We start from the raw sequence: 20000 nt of genomic DNA on the forward strand, positions 1-20000 counted from the left end.
CACCTACAGCCTCTGTTCAGCAACCTTCAGCCCCTGCCTCCACTTGAGGTTTAAGTTGTAGCTCTTTGTCAAACTCTGCATTCACTGCAGATTCTGGTAAATAACTTTAACCTGAACCTTCATCTGCAGCCTCTTTTCAGCAACAATCAGCCGCCTCCTCCACCTGTAGGTTCAGGTTGCAGCTTTCTGTCAGAATCTTTAGTCTCTGCCTCCACCTGCAGATTTTTGGAGACAGCGGCAACATGAACCTCCACCTACAGCCTCTGCCATCAACCTGTAGCCGCCTCCACCTGCAGGTCAGGTGGCAGTTTTCTCTCAGAACCTGCAGTCTCCACCTGCAGATTCTGGTATCCATGCTGTGTAAGGTACACAACATCTCACCTAAAGAGCATTGGAAACATCATGAAGAAGCAGAGGTAAGACACACATTTCAAACATCTGCAAAAGGAACAACAATAAATATGAAGACGTAAGTGGAAGAGCAGAGGCCACACACACACGCACAAGCACACGCACGCACGCACGCACGCACGCACGCACGCACGCACGCACGCACACACACACACACACACACTCACTGTGGTAAATGTAGTGTAGATAACATGCCAACAGATAACTGTGTAATAATAGTCTGCCTGGCTCATGGATTAAAGCATCCTTCATGTTGAATTTGACTCTGTGTTCTTCTTCTCACAGGTTTTGTGTCATGTGAAGCACACAGACATCAGCATGAGCTCACATTATCTGGAGAACAGATGCTGAACTTCATCCACCACCAAATACATCCACTTCGTCCCACACGGCTTTGCAGTTCAGGTACTGTTACCAGTGTGATGTGCATCAGTATGAGGTGTCTCCGTGTCTGTCCATTCATTTTCAGTCACGCAGATTTCTTTAAATGCATGTAAGTGAATGCATCAAGTAAAAACATTAAAGTCACATCATTTCATATCTCTGTAGAGCTTCTTAGAATAATATCTGTGGTGTAAACTGAAATGTCTGATGGTGCTGTACAAGATATTTACACTAGACATTTTCTCTGGTTTTCTCCAGGTCCTGATGGACTTCACACACTTTCTACAAGTCCTTCTACAAGAGCTGCGCACCAGAGATGCTTGTTTCTCCTCCTCACCGTCAGTTCCTGTTCTTCTCAAAGCTCAATAAAGTCCATCATCTCTGCAGTCATCACATCATTTCAGTCCACAAGAATCATCTTAATATTTCTCCCTTTCTTACCAATATTTGCAGACAACCATGTCAGACTCACAGTCCTGTGTCCTCACATAATTTAAAGTTTCACCCATTGTGTCTGTTGAGTTAAACATTTGAGATGTTGGGGTTCACCTTTACAACCTTCAGTTATTTCTCTGTACTGTGTTCACTTCATTTAAATGCAGCTCAACACAACAGTTTATCAGTGATGCACTAATGCAACAAAGACTTGATACACATGTGAGGATCAACTCTACGAACACTGACAACATCTGTCTCCAACAAGAAAACTCTTTGACGTAGATTTGAATCTGCAGGCTAATACTACTATAGACCACGACTGCTTATATATTATTATTTATTGTTTGAATGAAGTGTCTTTTTCTTTATTTCAATTCAGTCTCAGATCGAGAAAATAAATTATTGTATCATGCAACCTGCTGAAGAACCTTTGTTTTGTAACCTGTGAATGCAGACAACAGAAAGGAAAGCTTATAATAAACTCACCGCGTTATAAAACATGTGATGGTGTTTTAATGTTTACTGAAATAACTGATCAGTGAGGGAGTTTCAGGGAAATGTGTCAGACGCTGATGAGCATGAACCCAAAGAGGTTCTGATCATTAACATGAACTAACCTCAGGGATCAAACTGCAGCTGCAGGTTTCATCTTCATCACCAGGTGTCACTGTGCTTTTTGATGACGTCACGTGCGTAAACAGTAAGACCCGGTGAGTTTGGCTGACTGTCGCCGGGTGCGGTGGCGCGCGCCTATAATCCAAGTTACCGGGAGGCTGAGGCCGGAGGACCGTTTGAGCTCAGGATCTCTGAGCTGCAGCGGACTATGTCGATCGGGTGTCCACACTAAGTTCGGTATCGATATGGTGCTCCTGGGGGAGCCCGGGACCACCAGGTCGTCTAAGGAGGGGTGCACCGGCCCAGGCCGGACACGGAGCAGGTCAAAGCCCCCGTGCCGCTCAGTAGTGGGATCGCGCCCGTGAATAGACGCTGTAGTGCAGCCTGAGGAATACAGCGGGACCCGCTCTTTTTACACTCTGGACACTCTTCAACACACAGCTGGGTCACACACACGCTCAACAACACTGTCTTTACATGTTACAGCAGCTCCATCACTGCTGCTTCACTGTCTTCTTCCCATGGAAACCTGCACAAACCGCTGCTCTTTCTTTCTCTACAGCGGCTCCACCTGGAGGAAGGAGACATGAGCATCTCCCACAGCACACACTGCAGCTCCACACACGCACACACACACACACACACATACACAGTCTACTCCATGGAGAAGAGACATGAGCATCAATCACAAAATACCTTTCCTATTGTTTGAACTCATGTTTCCATTTACCTTTCTCATTTCTGTTTTCAGAGTCAAAATAAACAAAATAATATTGTTAGAATGTCTCCTTGTGTACTGTTTACCGATTTCGCTTGTTATTATTTTCTTAATAGTCTTATTAAACTTCACTTAAGTAATGTAGCCTACTTAAGCAAATATGTTGAGGTATTCGTACTTCACTCTAGTATTTATACTTCATATTACTCATCCATCCGTTGCCGGTTCGAGTCCCTGTGTGAACCATGAATGGAGCGTGGATTGGTGGCTGGAGAGGTGCCAGTTCATCTCCTGGGCACTGCCGAGGTGCTGTTGAGCAAGGCACCGAACCCCCAACTGCTCGGGGCGCTGAGCCATTGGCAGCCCCCTCACTCTATCATCTCTCCATTAATTGCATGTATATAGGTCCTGTTTGTGCTTGTGTGAATTTCGGGCTTGTGTGTGTGTAAACTGAATAATAACAGAGTGAACAATCGGAATTTCCCTTGCGGGATAAATAAAAGTAATTCTTCTTCTTCTTCTTCTTCTTCTTCTTCTTCTTCTACTTTAATCCACTACATTTCAGAGACATATGCCATTATATCATATTTTATTATACTATATTTATTTGACAGAGCAGGCTACAGGTTACTTCGAAGATCATGGTTTTACATACAAACTTTAGAAGATGATCTGCTTCAAAAGTATGATTCATTCATGAATGTACAATTACCTTTAGGCTACATTAACCATCTACATCACGCAATGCTGCATATGATCATTCTGCATATGAGCACTTGAGTCATTTCGATAGGATCCTTTTATAGGTCTGTACTTTAATTAATTTAAATGCAGGCCTTTTACTTGTAGTTTTTTTTTGTATTTTGAGGTATTGGTATGTATACTTTCACCCAGGCCTACATAATAATAAAATAATAGTAATAATAAGAACAACAACAGCTGTATTTATATAGCACCCTTAAAAACAAAGTGCATTGACAGAGCAAAGACAAAAGCACACAGAAACCCATATATGCACGTGTACATATCAACAAAGCGAGATAAATGAATAATGAGAAATATGGAATTAACAGATGACAAGGTAAAATGATATAAATAACGTAAAAAAACAGAAATAAAAAGACATCACATGAAAGCAAGTGTGTAAAAGTGTGTTTTGGGAAGTGATTAGCGGACATTATTCTGTATAAGAATAAACTGGGAAGTGATTTTTGCTTTGCAGTCTGAACTGTGACATTTCCTGGTTCAAAAGTAGGGGTGTCAGGAAGTGGACTGTGTTCCCAACAAAGGGTAGTCAAGCCCTCTTTCAAAATGTAATCGAGTACCAGAGGCCGTTCAAATGTGAAATACATGACTTTCACCCTGCACCCTGTGTCAGTGTGGGATTTTATCAGTGTATTTACCACCTGTGCCTCGTGCCCGCTGCGCTCAATTTGATTGGTTAGCGCAGTCTCACTCCTGCTCTCATTGGTCAGACCGGCTGTCACTCAGACGGCTGTCGGGTCATTTCAGTCCAGTTGACAGTCGTTTCAGGTCAGTCTCGGTACCTGAAACTGTGACAATAATGGCGACACGTCTTCTCCTCCGAGCCTGGACAACAACAACAACACTGCAGCTGAGGAGCAGTGTGGCGGCTCGGCCTCTGCACCGAGCTATGGCCACAGCGAGGGGTAAGAGTCCGTTTATTACGGGAGAGATAAGACTTTACACCGACAGACGGGCCCGCAGACCGGGGTAAAGGCACACCTGTCAGCGGTTATAGATGTAGGAGTTAAGTTGAGGGAGTCCGGTACGTGTGTAGTGTATTGCGCAGTTCGGTGTTGTTATATTGCTGCTCGCTATTTTTCAAATGTATTATGTCGAGAGGATAAATAACTGACACGATATATGTATTCGCTTTAATGAAATATCACTTTATGTGCCGTGACATTGGCGACATGTCACTATGTTCCACCCTAATGTTACTACGGCGTTTGGATCAAATAATGAAGGTCATTCGGACTTTAGCTCGTGGAAAGGCCTTCGGTAGACCCACCTCTTCTGGCAGGCCTCTCTTGGTGAGACGCCAGCAGCAGTATCCTGATAGGGGACAGGGGCAGGCTGCTGTGTGTGGCGTCCACTGCCGACGTGCAGTTTTACAGGCATTCAGGTAGACTGACACGACTGTAGTGTAGGCACACAGCACGACCTTTTAATGGAAACCTCTCCTATATTTCAGGAATACCTACAGATGAAGAACAGGCCACTGGGCTGGAGCGACGCGCCTTGCAGGCTTCCAAGCAAGGAAAGGTAGGCGCTCTCTCTCTCACACACACACACACACACACACACACACACACACACACACACACACACACACACACACACACACACACACACACACACACACACACACACACACACACACACACACACACACACACACACACACACACACACACACACACACACACACACACACACACACACACACACACACACACACAGTACTCATTTTCTTCAACTAAACATTACAGGATCCGTACAGTATACTGAAGCCCCAACATTATGCTGGCACCAAGGAAGACCCCCACATTGTGCCATGCATTGGAACCAAGAGGCTGGTGGGCTGTCTTTGTAAGTGATCAAGTACATTAAAGTCAAAGTGCAGTGATCTGTGTGATCTGTGGACAAGCCGGGTGAATCATAATACAATTCTCTGCAGGTGAGGAAGACAACACGGCTATTGTGTGGTTCTGGCTTCATGAGGGAGATGCCCAGCGCTGTCCTTCCTGTGGTTCCCACTATCAGCTGATCCATCACGAGTTGCCCCATTGAAACTAAATTGAACACAAGCTCTGTACAACACATACATCCATATTTGCCTTCTTCATGGCCATACACCGCAATGTGTTCCTTTCATTTATCATTAAAATGTGAACCTGAAGTGAACTGCCTTCATAGAAATCTGTTTTAATTGGGTTAAAGATCCTGCTGTGATGAAAGGACCAGTTAAATTATTAAAGCTAAACCAGGGTACTTTTAGTGGCACTACACTTGTTGACATGTAATTTAATAAAACACTGGAAATACTTGCATTTCAGTGATTGGTGAAGTGGTTCATGAATTTTAATCTGGAATTCCCAAAGGCAAGATGCTGCAATGAATCTGAAGACTCTACTTAAAATGACTTAAACAACAGGGTGGTATTTTATCCCCAAAACTCACATTTATTTCAGTGGCTGTACTTTGTTTTTATTTGTGGATTGTTTAAGGCTGACAGCCAAAAAAAAAAATCCACTCAGCATCTAAAGCAAATGCTTCATACTTCTCTCTGTGAAATGTCACAACAGAACTAATGTCCAACATAAAAAGTTAGTTTACATTGCATGGTTTCAAACATTTAATGCACAGGGGCTGGACACATCACCATTGTATCCTGTAAAATACAATATCATTCACTGCAGTAGCTGGAGCGACTACGACCACAGTGGAGCTTAAAATGTCCGAGGTGTTTTCTTTCCCCCTCGTAACAGGAATAGCTTACTATCGCATTGTAAGCTTCAGAAAGGTAGGGCTACTGCATTATATTTTACAGGCGTTTATGTTGCTGTATACATGCCCTGTACTCTATATACCAGTAGTTTTGCTTTCTTACTCATCGTATCCAAACATTAATAAAATCATATCTACAAGAGCATTATCAAATGGGAATCGACTCGTAATAGAGCATCAAATACTGTGATGGCATGGGGGAGAAAAAGCTGGGAAATCAAAGTCAAGATTACCTGCCAAAGTCTAGACATCCAACTCTTAATTAGTTCTAGTGCCACGTGCCCTCTCGTCTTCAGTTCTGACAGCAGAATTAAGACTGCTAAACACAACATTTGGGAATGTGGTTGCCATCAACAGTCTGGACATGGGAGTTCTGTGCACTATCAGGCGAGATTAAAGCCTTGATTGTGATCTATAGCCTGTAGAAGTTTCTCACGGAGTGTTTCCAGACTCCTGTACTTGGGTAGGTCCAGCAGGTTGAAACAGGTGTGGGCCACAGGTAAGTAATGCTCCCCTCCACCGGTGGGCTGGATCACCAGCTTCAGGCTTTTCATGCCCAGAATGGGTATGCGGTCACTTCCTGTGAGGAACACTGTACAGGCAAGAGACATTATTTTACTTTTCCTGCTGAACATGGAACAGGAATGAATTCAGCTCCTCAAAACAGCAGCTTTTATCAGCAGGTGATACTTTTTTTAAAACAAGCCATGCATGTCGCACTTACAGAGAAACTGTTTTTTCTTCTCTAATGGAAGACTGTGGAACACCTCCCAGAAGAGCCTGATGGTGGGATGGTCTGCCCAGTATTCCCCTTTGTATTCAGTACTCTGAAGAGTAGAGACAAAAGTTGTTACCATATAAATCACTTGTGTTTAACATTTGTGATAATATCTGTTCAATTTAGCGGAGTGTCTATTTACACCCGGGTGAAACTAGACTTTGCCATGGGATCTGGCTATTTACACCCGACCCCTCATCCACCGCCTCGAAGAGCAACAAAGTGTGGTATTGTTGTAGTTAACTGTGGGTGGAGGGGATTAAGCATTGCTCTGTCACCCAGGAGACTTAAGGTTTGAATCCAGCCTGGGACGCAATTTCAAATTTTGTTGACTTATTTTCGCAGTTTGTTTACATTGGTTAGACATCAAAACTACTTAGACTGGGTTAGGCAAAAAAAAAAAGGAAATGGGTGAAAAAAGCATTGTTGGCTACCGACACCCAGGTATAAATAGTAAACAATAATATTTGTACCCGTGGGTAAATTGTTTTTGTGTTAATTAAAGGGGTAGTTCTGATTTTTATAAGTAGAGTTGTATGAGGTAATGTAAAGTGAGTGTTACTGTTTCTTGTCAAAGCCACCAGACTACATTGACAAAAAGTAATTTTACCTAGAGATCAAAGGGAGTTTTTAATCTACAGCTGACTAGATCGGTTAGCTTGTTTGTTAGTATTATTAGTTTCCAACCCCTTAAAAAACAAAGTCACACCACAGTACTAACTAACTGAACCGGAGTCTGGTGGCTTTGACAACAGCATAAAACTGCTTCAATTCCTCCTGTGGAAACGTTAACAGGGCTTTCTAGTGGCCTATCCTCCTGCCTGCTTCTCCAAACTGGGGAAGTGTTGACCACCATCTACTGTAGCAAATACAGACTGTGGATAAGTACCTAATACAACCCCACTTCTTCAAAAAATCTGAACTACCCCTTTAATTAGCATGAAACAAATATATCCACTTTTAGAGTAGATTTAGGGTTACCAGAACCATTAAAATAATGTGATGGTTACAGACAAAACCCATAAAAACGCCCTCTTTCATAAGATGACATTACAAAGTCATATTTCCATTCAACACTATATGAAACAAGACCTTTTCAAGCTCCGTCCAGTCATAGTTGGTGTTGCCGATGACCATGGCTTGCAGTTCATTTGGCTGGAACAGCTCTAGAACTTTTCCACCGCACACCTTGTGGAAGCCTGCGTAGAAGCACTCAAACAGCGCGGCCACTGATGTGTTGAAAACATAATCTACGTATGCATTGACAAAGTCCTGCCTAGAGGAAGAAAAGGGGGATTAATATGACATTGGCCTTTGTCAATGTTTAATGCAAAACACAATAGGAAGACAGTAATATGACCAGATGAGAAGTGTGTGTGTGTGTGTGTGTGATCTGAGAAAACACTACCTTGTCAAAACTTGTTACTCACACTGCTCGAGTGAGTAAATACTACACAGTGTACTACATGTAACTACTAATGCAGTGTCCAAATTGAAACCCAGCAGAGTCTTAAGGGGGACGTTTGGCACTTTGGAAAATGTCCAGATTTTTAAAAATGTGTTTTTACACATCAGTCCTTTAACAGATAAAGCAAACAACATTGAATGTTGTCATTTGGTGAGCTTTAGCTAAGCTAACTGGCTGATGGCTCCAGCTACATATTTACCATACGACGATGAGTGTGTTTGAACTCTTGGCAGGAAAGCGATTACGTGTATTTCCAAAAATGTCAGACTTTTCTGTTACACAAGTCTGCTATTGGTTAACATGACAACTAAGAACATTTCACCTGTTTGATTTATTGACATTGATGTCTTCGCCATTCCGTACGAGTTCCAGGACCTCTGTGGCACCATAGTTTTCCTCTGTGATCTGAAAAAAGAAACCGCTTTTATATTTTGCGTATATGCTATACGGTGATCACAACTATTTATCGGACGTTTCATGTGCCACACAGCCTGTTGTCTGACAATCCTCTTACTGTGAAGTTCAAGCAGAAGGTATCCTCAAGGTCATCTTCTGTGTAGTCCAGTAACTGCTGCAGACTCCTAGTTTAAGAGGAGACAGAAAAATACATTTTTTACATTATTTTCTTAAACAGACATTTATGAAATCTAACACTGTGTGGTAATATAATTGCAACATTTAAATACTTCATTTTAGATGCTAGTTAAGAAAATACCATGGTAAACTAACATTCATAAACATGTTAAATGGGAACCTCAGATGACTGTTCCTTGATCTGACCTTCCCACATCTGGCATTAGCTCTTTCAGGTCATCTAGTGTTGGCTTCCTCTTCAGGAGCTTCTTGTAAAGGGCCACAGGGAAGTTGAGCTCCACTATCGTCAGATTATAGATGGCCAGACCACAGATGATCCCGATAAGGTTGAACAAATCAATGTCCTCAAAAGTCTGCAAGGGATATGGCATTGATACCAATTCAGAACACAACCATTTCTGTATCCATCACACAGGGTGTTTTAGAGCACACTTTAACCCTCTACGGTCGCCATCTTTGCTACGCAGCAGAAGCTATGGGTAGGTATGTGATGGAAGAATTCAGAATACTATAATACTATAATGTGTGAACTCCGGCTGTGTAAACTGATTTGTCTTGGACTGGGGGAAACCAGCCTTTCTCCTAGTTCATTCAGTGGCTGCTGATGAGAGTACTGAAAATTGTTTTGGAACCCCGGTGATAAAATACTTGTTTTCAAAATATGCAACCATGACAACTGTTTCTCTTTCACCTGACTGTAAAGCCTAACCCGACTCTCGCCAGATAACTTCCGTTCCGGCTTTCTTCCGTCTTGACTCCGACTTGAGTGAAGCAAGGCGTAAAGAAATTCATCTGGCGAGAGGTTAGTAAAGCCCAGTTCAGACCAAAAATTCACAACACAACAAAACTGTTTGAGAATGTCGCAGGTGAAAGTTGCAGTTATGTGAACTGACCCGTCTCGTCTGGACTCAAACCGGTCGATGATGTCGCCAGCGGTTCAACTTTTTAGCACGTAACACAGGTCACCTGTTTAAACAGCCAATCAAGTCTTAGCCAAGTCCGCTGGTCAAGTCACTTACAAACTGTCAGCTGGACGGAGGCTCAAAGAGCGTGTGTGTGTGTGAGAGAGAGAGTCAAGCAAGAGAGAGAGAGCAAGCAATATGAATAATGAATAAGGAGAGCAAACACCATAATCCAGAACAAAGCAGGGAATCAGGGAAATAAAATGGTATTTTCACAACTAGAAATGCAGCTGTAGCAAGTATCTCACTGTCTCTGTCCTCATTTTTATTTTAAAATGCTACAAATTATATCCAGCTACAAAAAAAAAGCCAGAAAAGTCAGAGGTTACAGCAAAAGTACAGAGAGACGTTGCTATGATACAAATGATACATTGTCTCCCCTCCTCTCAATGGTGTGAACTGGCAGGTTTCAGAACGTTGCAGACCTGCACGTAAGTAGTTTCAAGTTTCATCTCGTCTCGTTGCGAATCTTTGGTCCGAACTGGGCTTAACAAAACTTGGTTCATGGAGACTGACTTCAGAACATGCTGGGAGACACTAATTTGAAGTGTACAGTGTGTTCTCTTCTTGTGTAAGAACAAATGTAATTTTAGTATAACTTGATTTTGATTCCGAACTGGTCCTTATCTTAAGAGTTTTTCTAACAGCATGCAAGGTATGAAAGGAATTTTCCCCCCGTGGTGGTTCAGGGTGACTCATAAGTGCGGTATGCATTTTTACTGCATCTACATACGGAGTGTAGCTTGATGCACATGACGTCGGGTCTTAGCAAAAGATGCAGAGGTTACCACTACAAGTGGATTGGCGTGCGAGTCAGTCGAACTATGGCGTGTGCAAAAGAAACAGGTTCCCGGTCAGCAACAGAGAGAATGTTGCGTATAAGACAAGGCTAATGTGTAGCTCATGCTAACACTTAAATACAGCCGGTGATTGTTGAGCTGCATGAGCATAAAAAGACAGAAAGTACCTTGTTTGAGAACCAGATGAGCCTGGAATCCTCGTAGTAACGGAACATCCCATATTTTGGATCCAGCAGCTCTTTCATGATCAGGAGGAAGAACTCCTTTCTCACGCCTCCTGCATCGACGGCCTCTTCTCCCACAAAAATCACCTGCCATGAAAGTCGCCAACATTAGAACAACGGCAGTACCTTTTAGAGTTAATGACATAAACCCTTTCTACTTTAGCGTGAGTCAGTTTTGTGTCCAATAAAGTCCAATAATCCATTAATTTATTTTCAACTGCTTGTCCCTAACGGGGTCGCAGGGGGGCTGGAGCCGATCCCAGCTGAAACACGCAATAATTACTCTCTTATTAGCTCCAATTTGGTTTCTGAGGGAAATATCTGTCTCTAAAGCAGCTAAACGCTCCACTATATTCACCAGCCAGACGCTAACTTTCTCTGTGTATAGTAAAGATTTTATCACAATTAAAACCACCACGCACAATAAATTGATCATGGGGAATTTCTATTGGGATAGTCGTGAATATCCTCAAGAGCAACATGACAGGTGAATTGACTGCGGTTTACTGTAGTTCTACCTCTAACCGTAACATTGATTTGTCCACAGCCCACGAGTTACAGTTCAAATCAAGTCGAATTCTATTATTTTACAGAAAACCAACGTCTCATTTGATGTAGCTTTTTGAAAGAAGAAGCAGAAAGCGATGGTTGCATGTCAATTAACACAGCTGTGCATGTACTGATCAACCGCAAAGACAACAAATGAAATGTGTAATGTTTGGTCATTTAAGCTGTATGCATGTAGAAATGACCATGTACAGCATCTCACTGGGCTTCTCTGTGAATTCTGCTCTCTGTGATCGCTGCAAGTCTGTTCTACAGCGATTTCTTTATGACACACTATACTACAGTATGACTTGTTTATGACATAATTAACAAGGGGGACCTTATGATTTCTGAAAACCTTATTGAAGAAAGATTGATTGTTTAACTAAATGTAAGGTAAAGTGATCGCAGTGTATTTTAGTTCCATTTTAAGAGTTTTAAACACATTTCTATAATTATCAGGATTATAATGTGAATTTCAATTATTTTGGCCAGGATAATTGTGACATGTAATTTTCATATGGTCCCATGCCTCCCGGTGGCTTTTTATCTAACAGTACAACACTGCAATGAGAATGAGACCATATCAAAAGCACCAAAACAACAAACTGAAAGACGCTATGGGCGTAAAAAACAAAAACAGTGTAAAAGTGACGCATCGCGATGACGTCAATCAATGCATTTGTTACAGTGTGATGACGTATAGGCAGGCAAGAAGCATTTGCGGACGGACGGACAGTGTGAGTGCGCCCTAAAATGAAGATTTTCTAAGAAGTACAGTAGGAACAACACCTTCCACATAAACTTCAGTCATTCACTCCATTGTCCATGTAAAATTATTGCAGCAGCTTTTACCTTGAGTGGTTTCTTGTAGTCAACGTTCTTGGACTTCCTGAGGACTTCCATGGTGTCTCCAACAATATTTTCCCTCCGAACGATGAGGATGAGGCACGGGTTGACAGATTCCACCGCTGGCATGAACATGGAGCTGAAGTTTTGCATCTGTGCCTGGTCCACTGCCATCTATCAATATAACACAGGGATGATGAATGACTGACACATGTATATGTTTTAAAGATGCAAACAGTGCAGTTGGTGCGCTTATTACCTGCATCTGTATGACAGCATCAGTGTGAAGCAGTGTGGTCTTCGCTTGGGCATCAAACACAAAGGGATACCTGCACAGAGTCACCCCACCGTCATGACCCTGAGGAAACAGAGGCGTAAACAAACGGCTCAAACGGATGCTAAACACAGACAAATGTCACTTACTGAATCGTGTAATTGACATCAACCGTAGACTCACCATTGGGTACATCTGCCTCTGAATCCATGTGACGTAGTCATTTCTGATGTCTATCAAGTCGTCCAACTCGTGGATGTAGAATTTATCGTACTGAATGATGTGTCCCGCTCTCTCACTCACCTGAAGCAACGGAACAACGGATGTTATCAACAGTTTTTGGTGTACACACAAATCCATCAATTTTGTTCACTTCTCACCGTGTGCAGGATCTCTAGGAGTCGGAGAGACGTGTCCAGGAAACAGGTGAAAATCCTCTGCTCTACTGAAGGAATGCCCATCTTGTGCATCTGGAGCAGATACACCACCACTCCCTTGTACAACTCAACCAGCCTCTGGAAGACTGGGGGCTCAAACGTAGACCACCAGTTTCCTGACGCAAATACAAGACCAAACATTTCATGAAAACCAAAAAAAGAAAATTGCCAGAGAAATTGTTGCATAGTGTGAGGCATAAAAACATTCTTCCTCATACCTAGCACCTTCAGTGGAGCCTCTTTCAGACTGAGGAGTGATTTGGCAAACGGGATAGTGATGGTCACGTAATTATTTCGGTCACTGAAGAGCGGGCATTCTGGAAGAGTGAGGTAGACTCTCAGGGCTTCGATGTCTGGGGGAGAGTTGCTTAGTCTGGGAATTAAGTTCTTCTCCAGACTGGCAGCAATCTGAGGGGGACAAAAGAAAGTGTATAGGTTTGTTACCGTACGGTTAAAGTAATAATCCGTAACTGATGCATCTCCTGACTCAACGCTTGTTTCATAAACACGGACAAAGAGATCATGTGTGATTAAAAACAGGTACCACGGGTGTTGTAGTGACAGGAATAGTGGGACAGAGTACCCAGGGGTTGAACTCTGCTGTTAGAACATAATATAGAATCCAATTAGAGTTGCAGTTATTATTATTTTGGATTAAACGAGTTATACGGCGGCTAACATTTTTGTATATAAAGCATATTTATTATGAATTGAAGTTTATATTACTAATATATACTATGTTACAACAGACTGGGCTAGCACTCACCTTGATTCTGAAAAATACACATGATTAATGTTATTCAGTTGTCTTTTACTATGAAATACAATAATCCTTTCTCAGTGTAGGAGAATAATATGGCTCTTCACCTTTGTCCTATTCCGAGGTATACCGAAGACTAAAAAACTATGAAAGTCATTAATATTGTAAATCCTCAGAGTGAAAACATGCCACGGTTATTGCAGTATGTTATATATTGCGTTTTTTCAGATTGTGCAGATTACAGAATGTCTCATAACACCTAAAAACTACTACTTATGCATGTGCTTACTTGATGAGTTAAATGTTCAGGTGTGACAATGGATATATTAGGAAGGAAGGCTGAGGCTGCATATGTATGGGTCCCAGGCTTCTGTGCCATTCCACTGACAAGTATACATTACATTCACATCAAAACTAAATCCAACTGGGACTCCAAAAGGGAAGCAGTGACAAGGTCAGGTCAGCCTAGGTCAGCCAGACCTTTCACATGTTGAAAAGAATGTGAGAAAAAAACTGCTTTACAGAAACTGAGATCCAATATTTCCTTCTGAAAAGACTTTGTGCGGGTGGACTGCTGTTGTGAACCTTTACAACAAATATAAAGCATATGAAACAATATCAGCACACGTCTATTTAATGGAGTGTTTTCTTTTGCTGTGTATGTGTCTCCTCCCTCTTCCTTCTCCTAACTTGGTCCAGGTCTGCTGCTGACGAGCTGATTAAGCACACCTGAGGATAAAAGACAGGCAGGAGATCCTGGCTCCCCTCTCATCTCATCTCATCTCGTGTGCCGGCAGTCAGCTGACTGCTCGGTGTGAAGGCCATATTCTTTGTGGTAGGTTTCACTCCTTTTTCCACAAAAAGAGGGTGAACTGTGCCCTAACTGTGATTTCTTTGTCTTTTTTGCTCGGCCTCTGCCTGTTTGTGTGGCAAGCACGTTTTCTGTTTCTTTGAATGGCTTCTTTTGTTTGCTTCATTTTGTTTTTTTCATTAATAAAATTTGACTGACATTGACTGACTCTTTTAACAAGCGCCTCCCATCCATTCCTTCTGTCCATTAAAACTAATGGTTACTCCCGGTTCAGTGTCAGAATGTAACCGTTGCAATAAGCTTGTGGGAAAACAGCAGTTTTGATATAGGGTTTCTTTTTGTGGCCACTGACCTGCTGAGTGATCCCGTTGTGATCTTGTTGAACCAATCTGTGAAACAGGAGGCGAGCTGTGTTCATATCCACCCCAGAACATTTGCTGTTGGTACTGTAGTGATCTGGGTGACTGTAAAAGAAACAGACAGGTAATATGAGATGTATCATTCCAAAAACTGGAGAAGGGCCGCATTAAAACTAAGGTCAGCTGATATAAACTGATGAACAATGAATCACAAAGATGATAAAGAAGGAATCAAATAAGCACAGCCCAACCTGATACTTCAAGGTAACTAACAACTAGGCATTTTTGGGTACTTTCTTTTTTTCCTCCTTACGGATACCAATTCTGATACCTGAACTTGTATATGCCAAGTATTGATCCAACCCCAGTGTGTTTAAAAAAATAAGTGTATACAACTAACCCTGTATTGCTGTGATAGGATTGCTTTCATTGTTGTGGCCTGGCGTGTGTTAAACCTTTTATAAAACATGAACAAATATGTACATAGAACGAATGCCAGAGATTTCTTTTATCATCTAGTTTGTCAGTGATAACGGAAGAACAATATAAATGAAGTACTTTCAAGTAGATTTGTTGGGGGTCTAAATTAGTACACGTGCTTGTTGATACCAGCATTTTAGGGAGTGTCGGAGGCATTCCCCATACTGGTACTGGATTTGGAACAACTCCATTGTGGATTTGGTGAATAAGAAGGATCAAATGGGTGCAGAAAATGCATTGGATCTGATGATCATGAAGACTTGTAGACATGAAAATGGATTTGCTCTAAAGTGCGATTACCTCGTTGACAGAAAAGATCCATTGAGGCAGCTTGCTGAGGAGAACACGAGGTCAATCTCACTAAAGGAATCATAAAAGGGCAAGTCATCAGCGTGACGATTTTCCACAAGAAAATATACGTAAAGAACTTACAGAATTACCACTCAAAGTTTTCCAGCTGTCAAACTATGTTTACAATGAACTACAAGTACTTTACTTGGACTAAAAGTACTTTACTTGGACTAAAAGTACTTTACTTGGAGAGTTCTAGAGGGAGTCTTCCTGGGGGGTGGTTCCACCACTTCTGTATGATGTCCTCATTCAAGGTGCAAATCTTTCTGTGAGGATCTTGTATCCTCACGTCATCTGTGTCCTGGAGTTTCTACAAATATAAATGAAAAGGTGAAAAAATATAACAGAATTCAATGAAAAGTTTGAAGCTGTGTAAAACTCAAATCAGTTTTAAATGTGACAAATCTAAGTGCTACAACCATGTTCCTACTATGTTTTTTTTTTTTTTTAAACAAGTCCACCCTTTTTATTACCGAAAAACAAATAATTTCACTGCATATTAAATATAATTCTTGAATTTATAAATGTTTGATTTGTAAGCATCTCCTTAGAAACCTCAAATTATAAGAAGTCCTTTATTTAAGACAACTTACATTGGCAGTGCAATAGTGAGCGAAGCTCTGGTCTCCTCCGGCATAAATCCTCTTGACACAACAGCCCGGCTCAGAGTCTGCAATGTTATGTAAGAAATAAATGTATGGATATATGAGGAGGTTGGGATGACCTATGTAAATATGAAATAGAAGTACAGCGTGTCAACTTAATGATCCATCATATTTTTGTTAACACCATATCAAAAGCATTGCTACTACTTCAATTTCCACTCCACTGAGAATCAACAACCAACCCTGTAACTTTTTGCAGCTTTCAACTCGTTCTTTTGGTTCATCAGTCTGCATGATTCTGTCCCTATGTGTCAAAAAACTTAAAGGTATAATCCGTAAGATTTTCATCTATTTAATTGTCTTAAGTTACCATCTATCAAAGAGTGAGTTAAAACAATGGTGATTGATCATATGACCCACTAATGAAAGCACTTGTTGCCTTTTTTCCCCAGAGTGTTACAATCTGTGTGTCCGTGGCGACATTCCCTCTCTAAATACAAATGAGCCACCATTTTGGTGACGTTGCTGCATTTCATTGTAATCGCGAACTTCAAACTTCTGAGTCAGGCTTGTAGTAAGGGCCGAAGTGTAATAGGAACGTGTGTATGGATTTAAGAGGGTAACATATAGGGTACGGACCGGAAGAAGAGGTGTGAATATGTGTCACTCAGGTCCCCAGTACCGAAACTCTCATCATTTGCCACCGTGGGCTTAGTAGCCAAGCGCAGTACTGCAGCACTCGCCTGTTTAAGTGGTGGTCCTGTGCCACCACTTAAACATATATATTGTATACTATTTCGGCTAATTTAAATAAATATATAAACACATGCCAACTACGTCTATAGACAACATTTACTCAATCCGCTGGCTACCGAGCCATAGATACCATGGACAGAAAAAAGAAGATGAAAACATTGTGCTCTTAAAGAATTTGTTCGTTTGAGACAGACTCGCTCGTGCTTAGCGCAAGGACATTTCTACATCCGGTAAGTCCTCCCGTGTTCACGAGAAGCAAAAATGGCGCCATCCTAAGGGGAGCCTGCGCCACTGAGCAGCTTTCCATAGGAATGAATGGGGCGCCATTTTTGGTCCTCTGTCTCCATTCAAATTCAAAAAACTTTATTTGTCCCCGGGGGGGGCAATTCAGGGCACACAGAGCAGCAAATAACGACAGTGCAACTATACAAAAAAATATTTTATCAACAAGAATAAAGTGTAAAAGAAGAATAAGTGTCAGGATGTTAGTGTGTTAGTACAGGTTAGAATCCAGTCACAGAGTTAGATGTCTGTTCTTTCTTCTATGTCCATGGTGTCACTAAAGTTAATAAAAGAGCAAAAAAAAAGTCAACACTCATAGCGACCGCAAATGTGACAAGGTGGAGGGCTCTGAAAGAACAGGCTCGCCTACAATTATCACTTAACGCTAAGGAGGCTGGTAGAAAAAAGGCATCTCAAATCTTACGGATTTTGACTTGAATAAGCTAGTTATTATATGAATAATTTGCTGCTGGGAGTTTTGTTTGCTTCTGCCTTCAAGTCCTCAGAAAACACTTAATGCAGCTTTATTTATTGTGTCTCACCTGTATCTGTTGGAGAACTGGAGGCTACCCAGGGGCCTTTGACCGGGGCAGGGCTCTTCCTGTTGCAGGTGGAGCGAGTACCAAGCTGCCCGTTACCACCAAGCCCAAATGAGTCCATCTTTCCACGGGAGGGCGTGAAAGCCAACGTGTGCTGCCTTATAATTGCACAGAAACCAATTACCTTTTACACTGATTATTGAATATTACAGTATGTACATTGACGTCAATACGCAAATGCAGTTAGTATTCCATGTTTAAATAAAATGTAAAAAAATACACATTGTACGTTTTACCTTCCACATGCAATCTGCGTGACCACATTTCCCATGAGCTCAAACACTTTCCTCGGGTTGATTTCATGGTTTGTAGTGTTATGTCCGAGTTGTCCGTACCCTCCTGCTCCAAATGTAAACACACCTCCTTCCTGTAAAATCAGCAACACCGGTTGTTCAGACATTCCCAAGACCAACAGTGCTGCAAGGCCAAAGTGTTGGCAGGCATCACAGTATACAGGGTTGGGACTGACTGAGAAAGTATGTAGGATGCAGTCATGTAAGTGACCTCCATCCAGTTATTTATTAATAGGTAAAAGCCAGCTAAAGAACACCACACGCCGTCACAGGATATGTTTAAACCTGCAAGTCTTAAGGCAGGCAACTTCCTCTGCAACTGAAACGGAAACTTACCAGACAGGTATGAGACTTTTCTTCCACCAGCCGTAGAGATTTTTTAAATTCATAAACTGCTTAGTTTGACAGTTAGTAAAATATTATGGTAATTAAACTCACAATAGCCAAACTGTAGCAGCTTGTGTCTGGTGTTTTTTTTGTGTGTGTGTGTGTGCAGCTCCAATCTTACTTTCTACAATGATGTCCCTCATTCATATTATGACAGCATTACTTATTGAAATATAGTATAGTATATATTACTCATATCCCATCCAGTTTAATTGATGGGATATGAGGTAATTTATGAGAGAAGATTAAGCTGGATGTTAAGATGAACACCTGAACGGTAAAGCCACCTATTCCATTTTGACGGGCTACTTCCACTTATAACGCAACTGATGAGACACTTCACTTCAAAATTAGATTTTCAGATTGGCCTGAAATGTTAAATTGACAAAGCCCTGAAGACTCCATTGTAAACCTGTTAAGTGGAGTCCTTGAGTTAGGGGTTAGAGACCCCGTATCTCAGCAATTCAGCTCGCCGATAATATACACCACTTCGATTCAAGGCCACCACTGATTCAAGTCAAGGTCTTCCACATATAACACTGCAAGTTCATTCAAGTAAAAAGCCTATAACTTAACTTGGTCAGTGCTGCTGTGTGATCTTCTCCACAGGAGATGTAAATCACTCTCTGGGACCTCAGGGACTTCAGCAGGGCGGGGAAAGACCGATCTGAAAAAGACAGTTAATCTGAGTTGAGGGCTTGAGTGCTCACGAGCAGTCGTAATGGTAGTTCAGGGTTTTGGCCACCCACCATTGCTGTCATTGAGACCCAGCTGACCAAACTTGTTGCGCCCCCAACCAAACACCGCTCCTGAGAGAGTGAGGGCAAAGCTGTGAGCACCACCTGCTGATATCTGGGCAAAAGGAATGCCCTGCAAAGACTGAATGATTTGGGGCGCGGAAATGCTCTGTCCGTACATTCCCAGCCCAAGTTGTCCATATCGATTCTGGCCCCACGAGAAGACTTGCCCCCCTGTGAAAGGAAATAAACATAACGTAAAATGTCTTTAACATGTGGAAAACAGAATAAGCTGAATTAATACATGTGCGTACAAACCATCCTCACCTCTTGAAAGTGCATGTGAATGCCAATACCCACAGGCTACCTGAGCAATTTGTACATCAGACAAACTTTTGATATTTCTGAAAAGAAGGAAATGATTTAAAAGAATTAAAGTCACATGTTTAAATGAATCTCATTCGCACTAACATGTAATTGAGAAAGTGACTGACCGTTTTAATTGCCTTTGTCATGCAAAACAAAGAAGGTTTCAGGTAAATGAGTGC

At 41.8% G+C, this 20000-nt stretch overlaps 2 protein-coding genes across 3 annotated transcripts in view; one reads left to right on the forward strand and one right to left on the reverse strand.

Moving 5' to 3' along the window:
* The first annotated feature begins 4053 nt into the window (after nt 1–4053).
* On the forward strand, nt 4054–5492 carry cox5b2 (cytochrome c oxidase subunit 5B2). Its single transcript, XM_083922570.1, has 4 exons — nt 4054–4236; nt 4785–4855; nt 5083–5182; nt 5271–5492. The coding sequence occupies exons 1-4, from the start codon at nt 4131–4133 to the stop codon at nt 5381–5383; spliced, it is 390 nt and encodes a 129-aa protein (XP_083778696.1). The 5' UTR covers nt 4054–4130; the 3' UTR covers nt 5384–5492.
* Nucleotides 5493–5754: 262 nt separating this feature from the next.
* The window catches only part of herc4 (HECT and RLD domain containing E3 ubiquitin protein ligase 4), a 15920-nt gene continuing 1674 nt past the window's right edge, over nt 5755–20000 (reverse strand). The window contains exons 4-24 of one of the 2 annotated variants that reach the window (XM_083923420.1): nt 19780–19856; nt 19465–19686; nt 19291–19382; nt 18272–18402; nt 17979–18133; nt 16387–16463; nt 15979–16103; nt 15743–15802; nt 14956–15067; nt 13251–13440; nt 12976–13148; nt 12779–12898; nt 12581–12679; nt 12328–12495; nt 10870–11013; nt 9127–9293; nt 8861–8927; nt 8669–8751; nt 7971–8154; nt 6825–6927; nt 5755–6692 (exon numbers count right to left, since the gene is read on the reverse strand). In XM_083923420.1, coding sequence (XP_083779546.1) covers nt 6484–6692; nt 6825–6927; nt 7971–8154; nt 8669–8751; nt 8861–8927; nt 9127–9293; nt 10870–11013; nt 12328–12495; nt 12581–12679; nt 12779–12898; nt 12976–13148; nt 13251–13440; nt 14956–15067; nt 15743–15802; nt 15979–16103; nt 16387–16463; nt 17979–18133; nt 18272–18402; nt 19291–19382; nt 19465–19686; nt 19780–19856 — 2758 coding nt within the window. In that variant the 3' untranslated portion in view covers nt 5755–6483. Of the gene's footprint in view, nt 6693–6824; nt 6928–7970; nt 8155–8668; nt 8752–8860; nt 8928–9126; nt 9294–10869; nt 11014–12327; nt 12496–12580; nt 12680–12778; nt 12899–12975; nt 13149–13250; nt 13441–14955; nt 15068–15742; nt 15803–15978; nt 16104–16386; nt 16518–17978; nt 18134–18271; nt 18403–19290; nt 19383–19464; nt 19687–19779; nt 19857–20000 lie in introns of both variants that reach the window. The other variant, XM_083923419.1, reaches the window with a different exon arrangement.

The sequence above is a fragment of the Echiichthys vipera genome (genome assembly GCF_963691815.1).
Source record: "Echiichthys vipera genome assembly, chromosome: 11".
NCBI lineage: Eukaryota > Metazoa > Chordata > Actinopteri > Perciformes > Trachinidae > Echiichthys > Echiichthys vipera.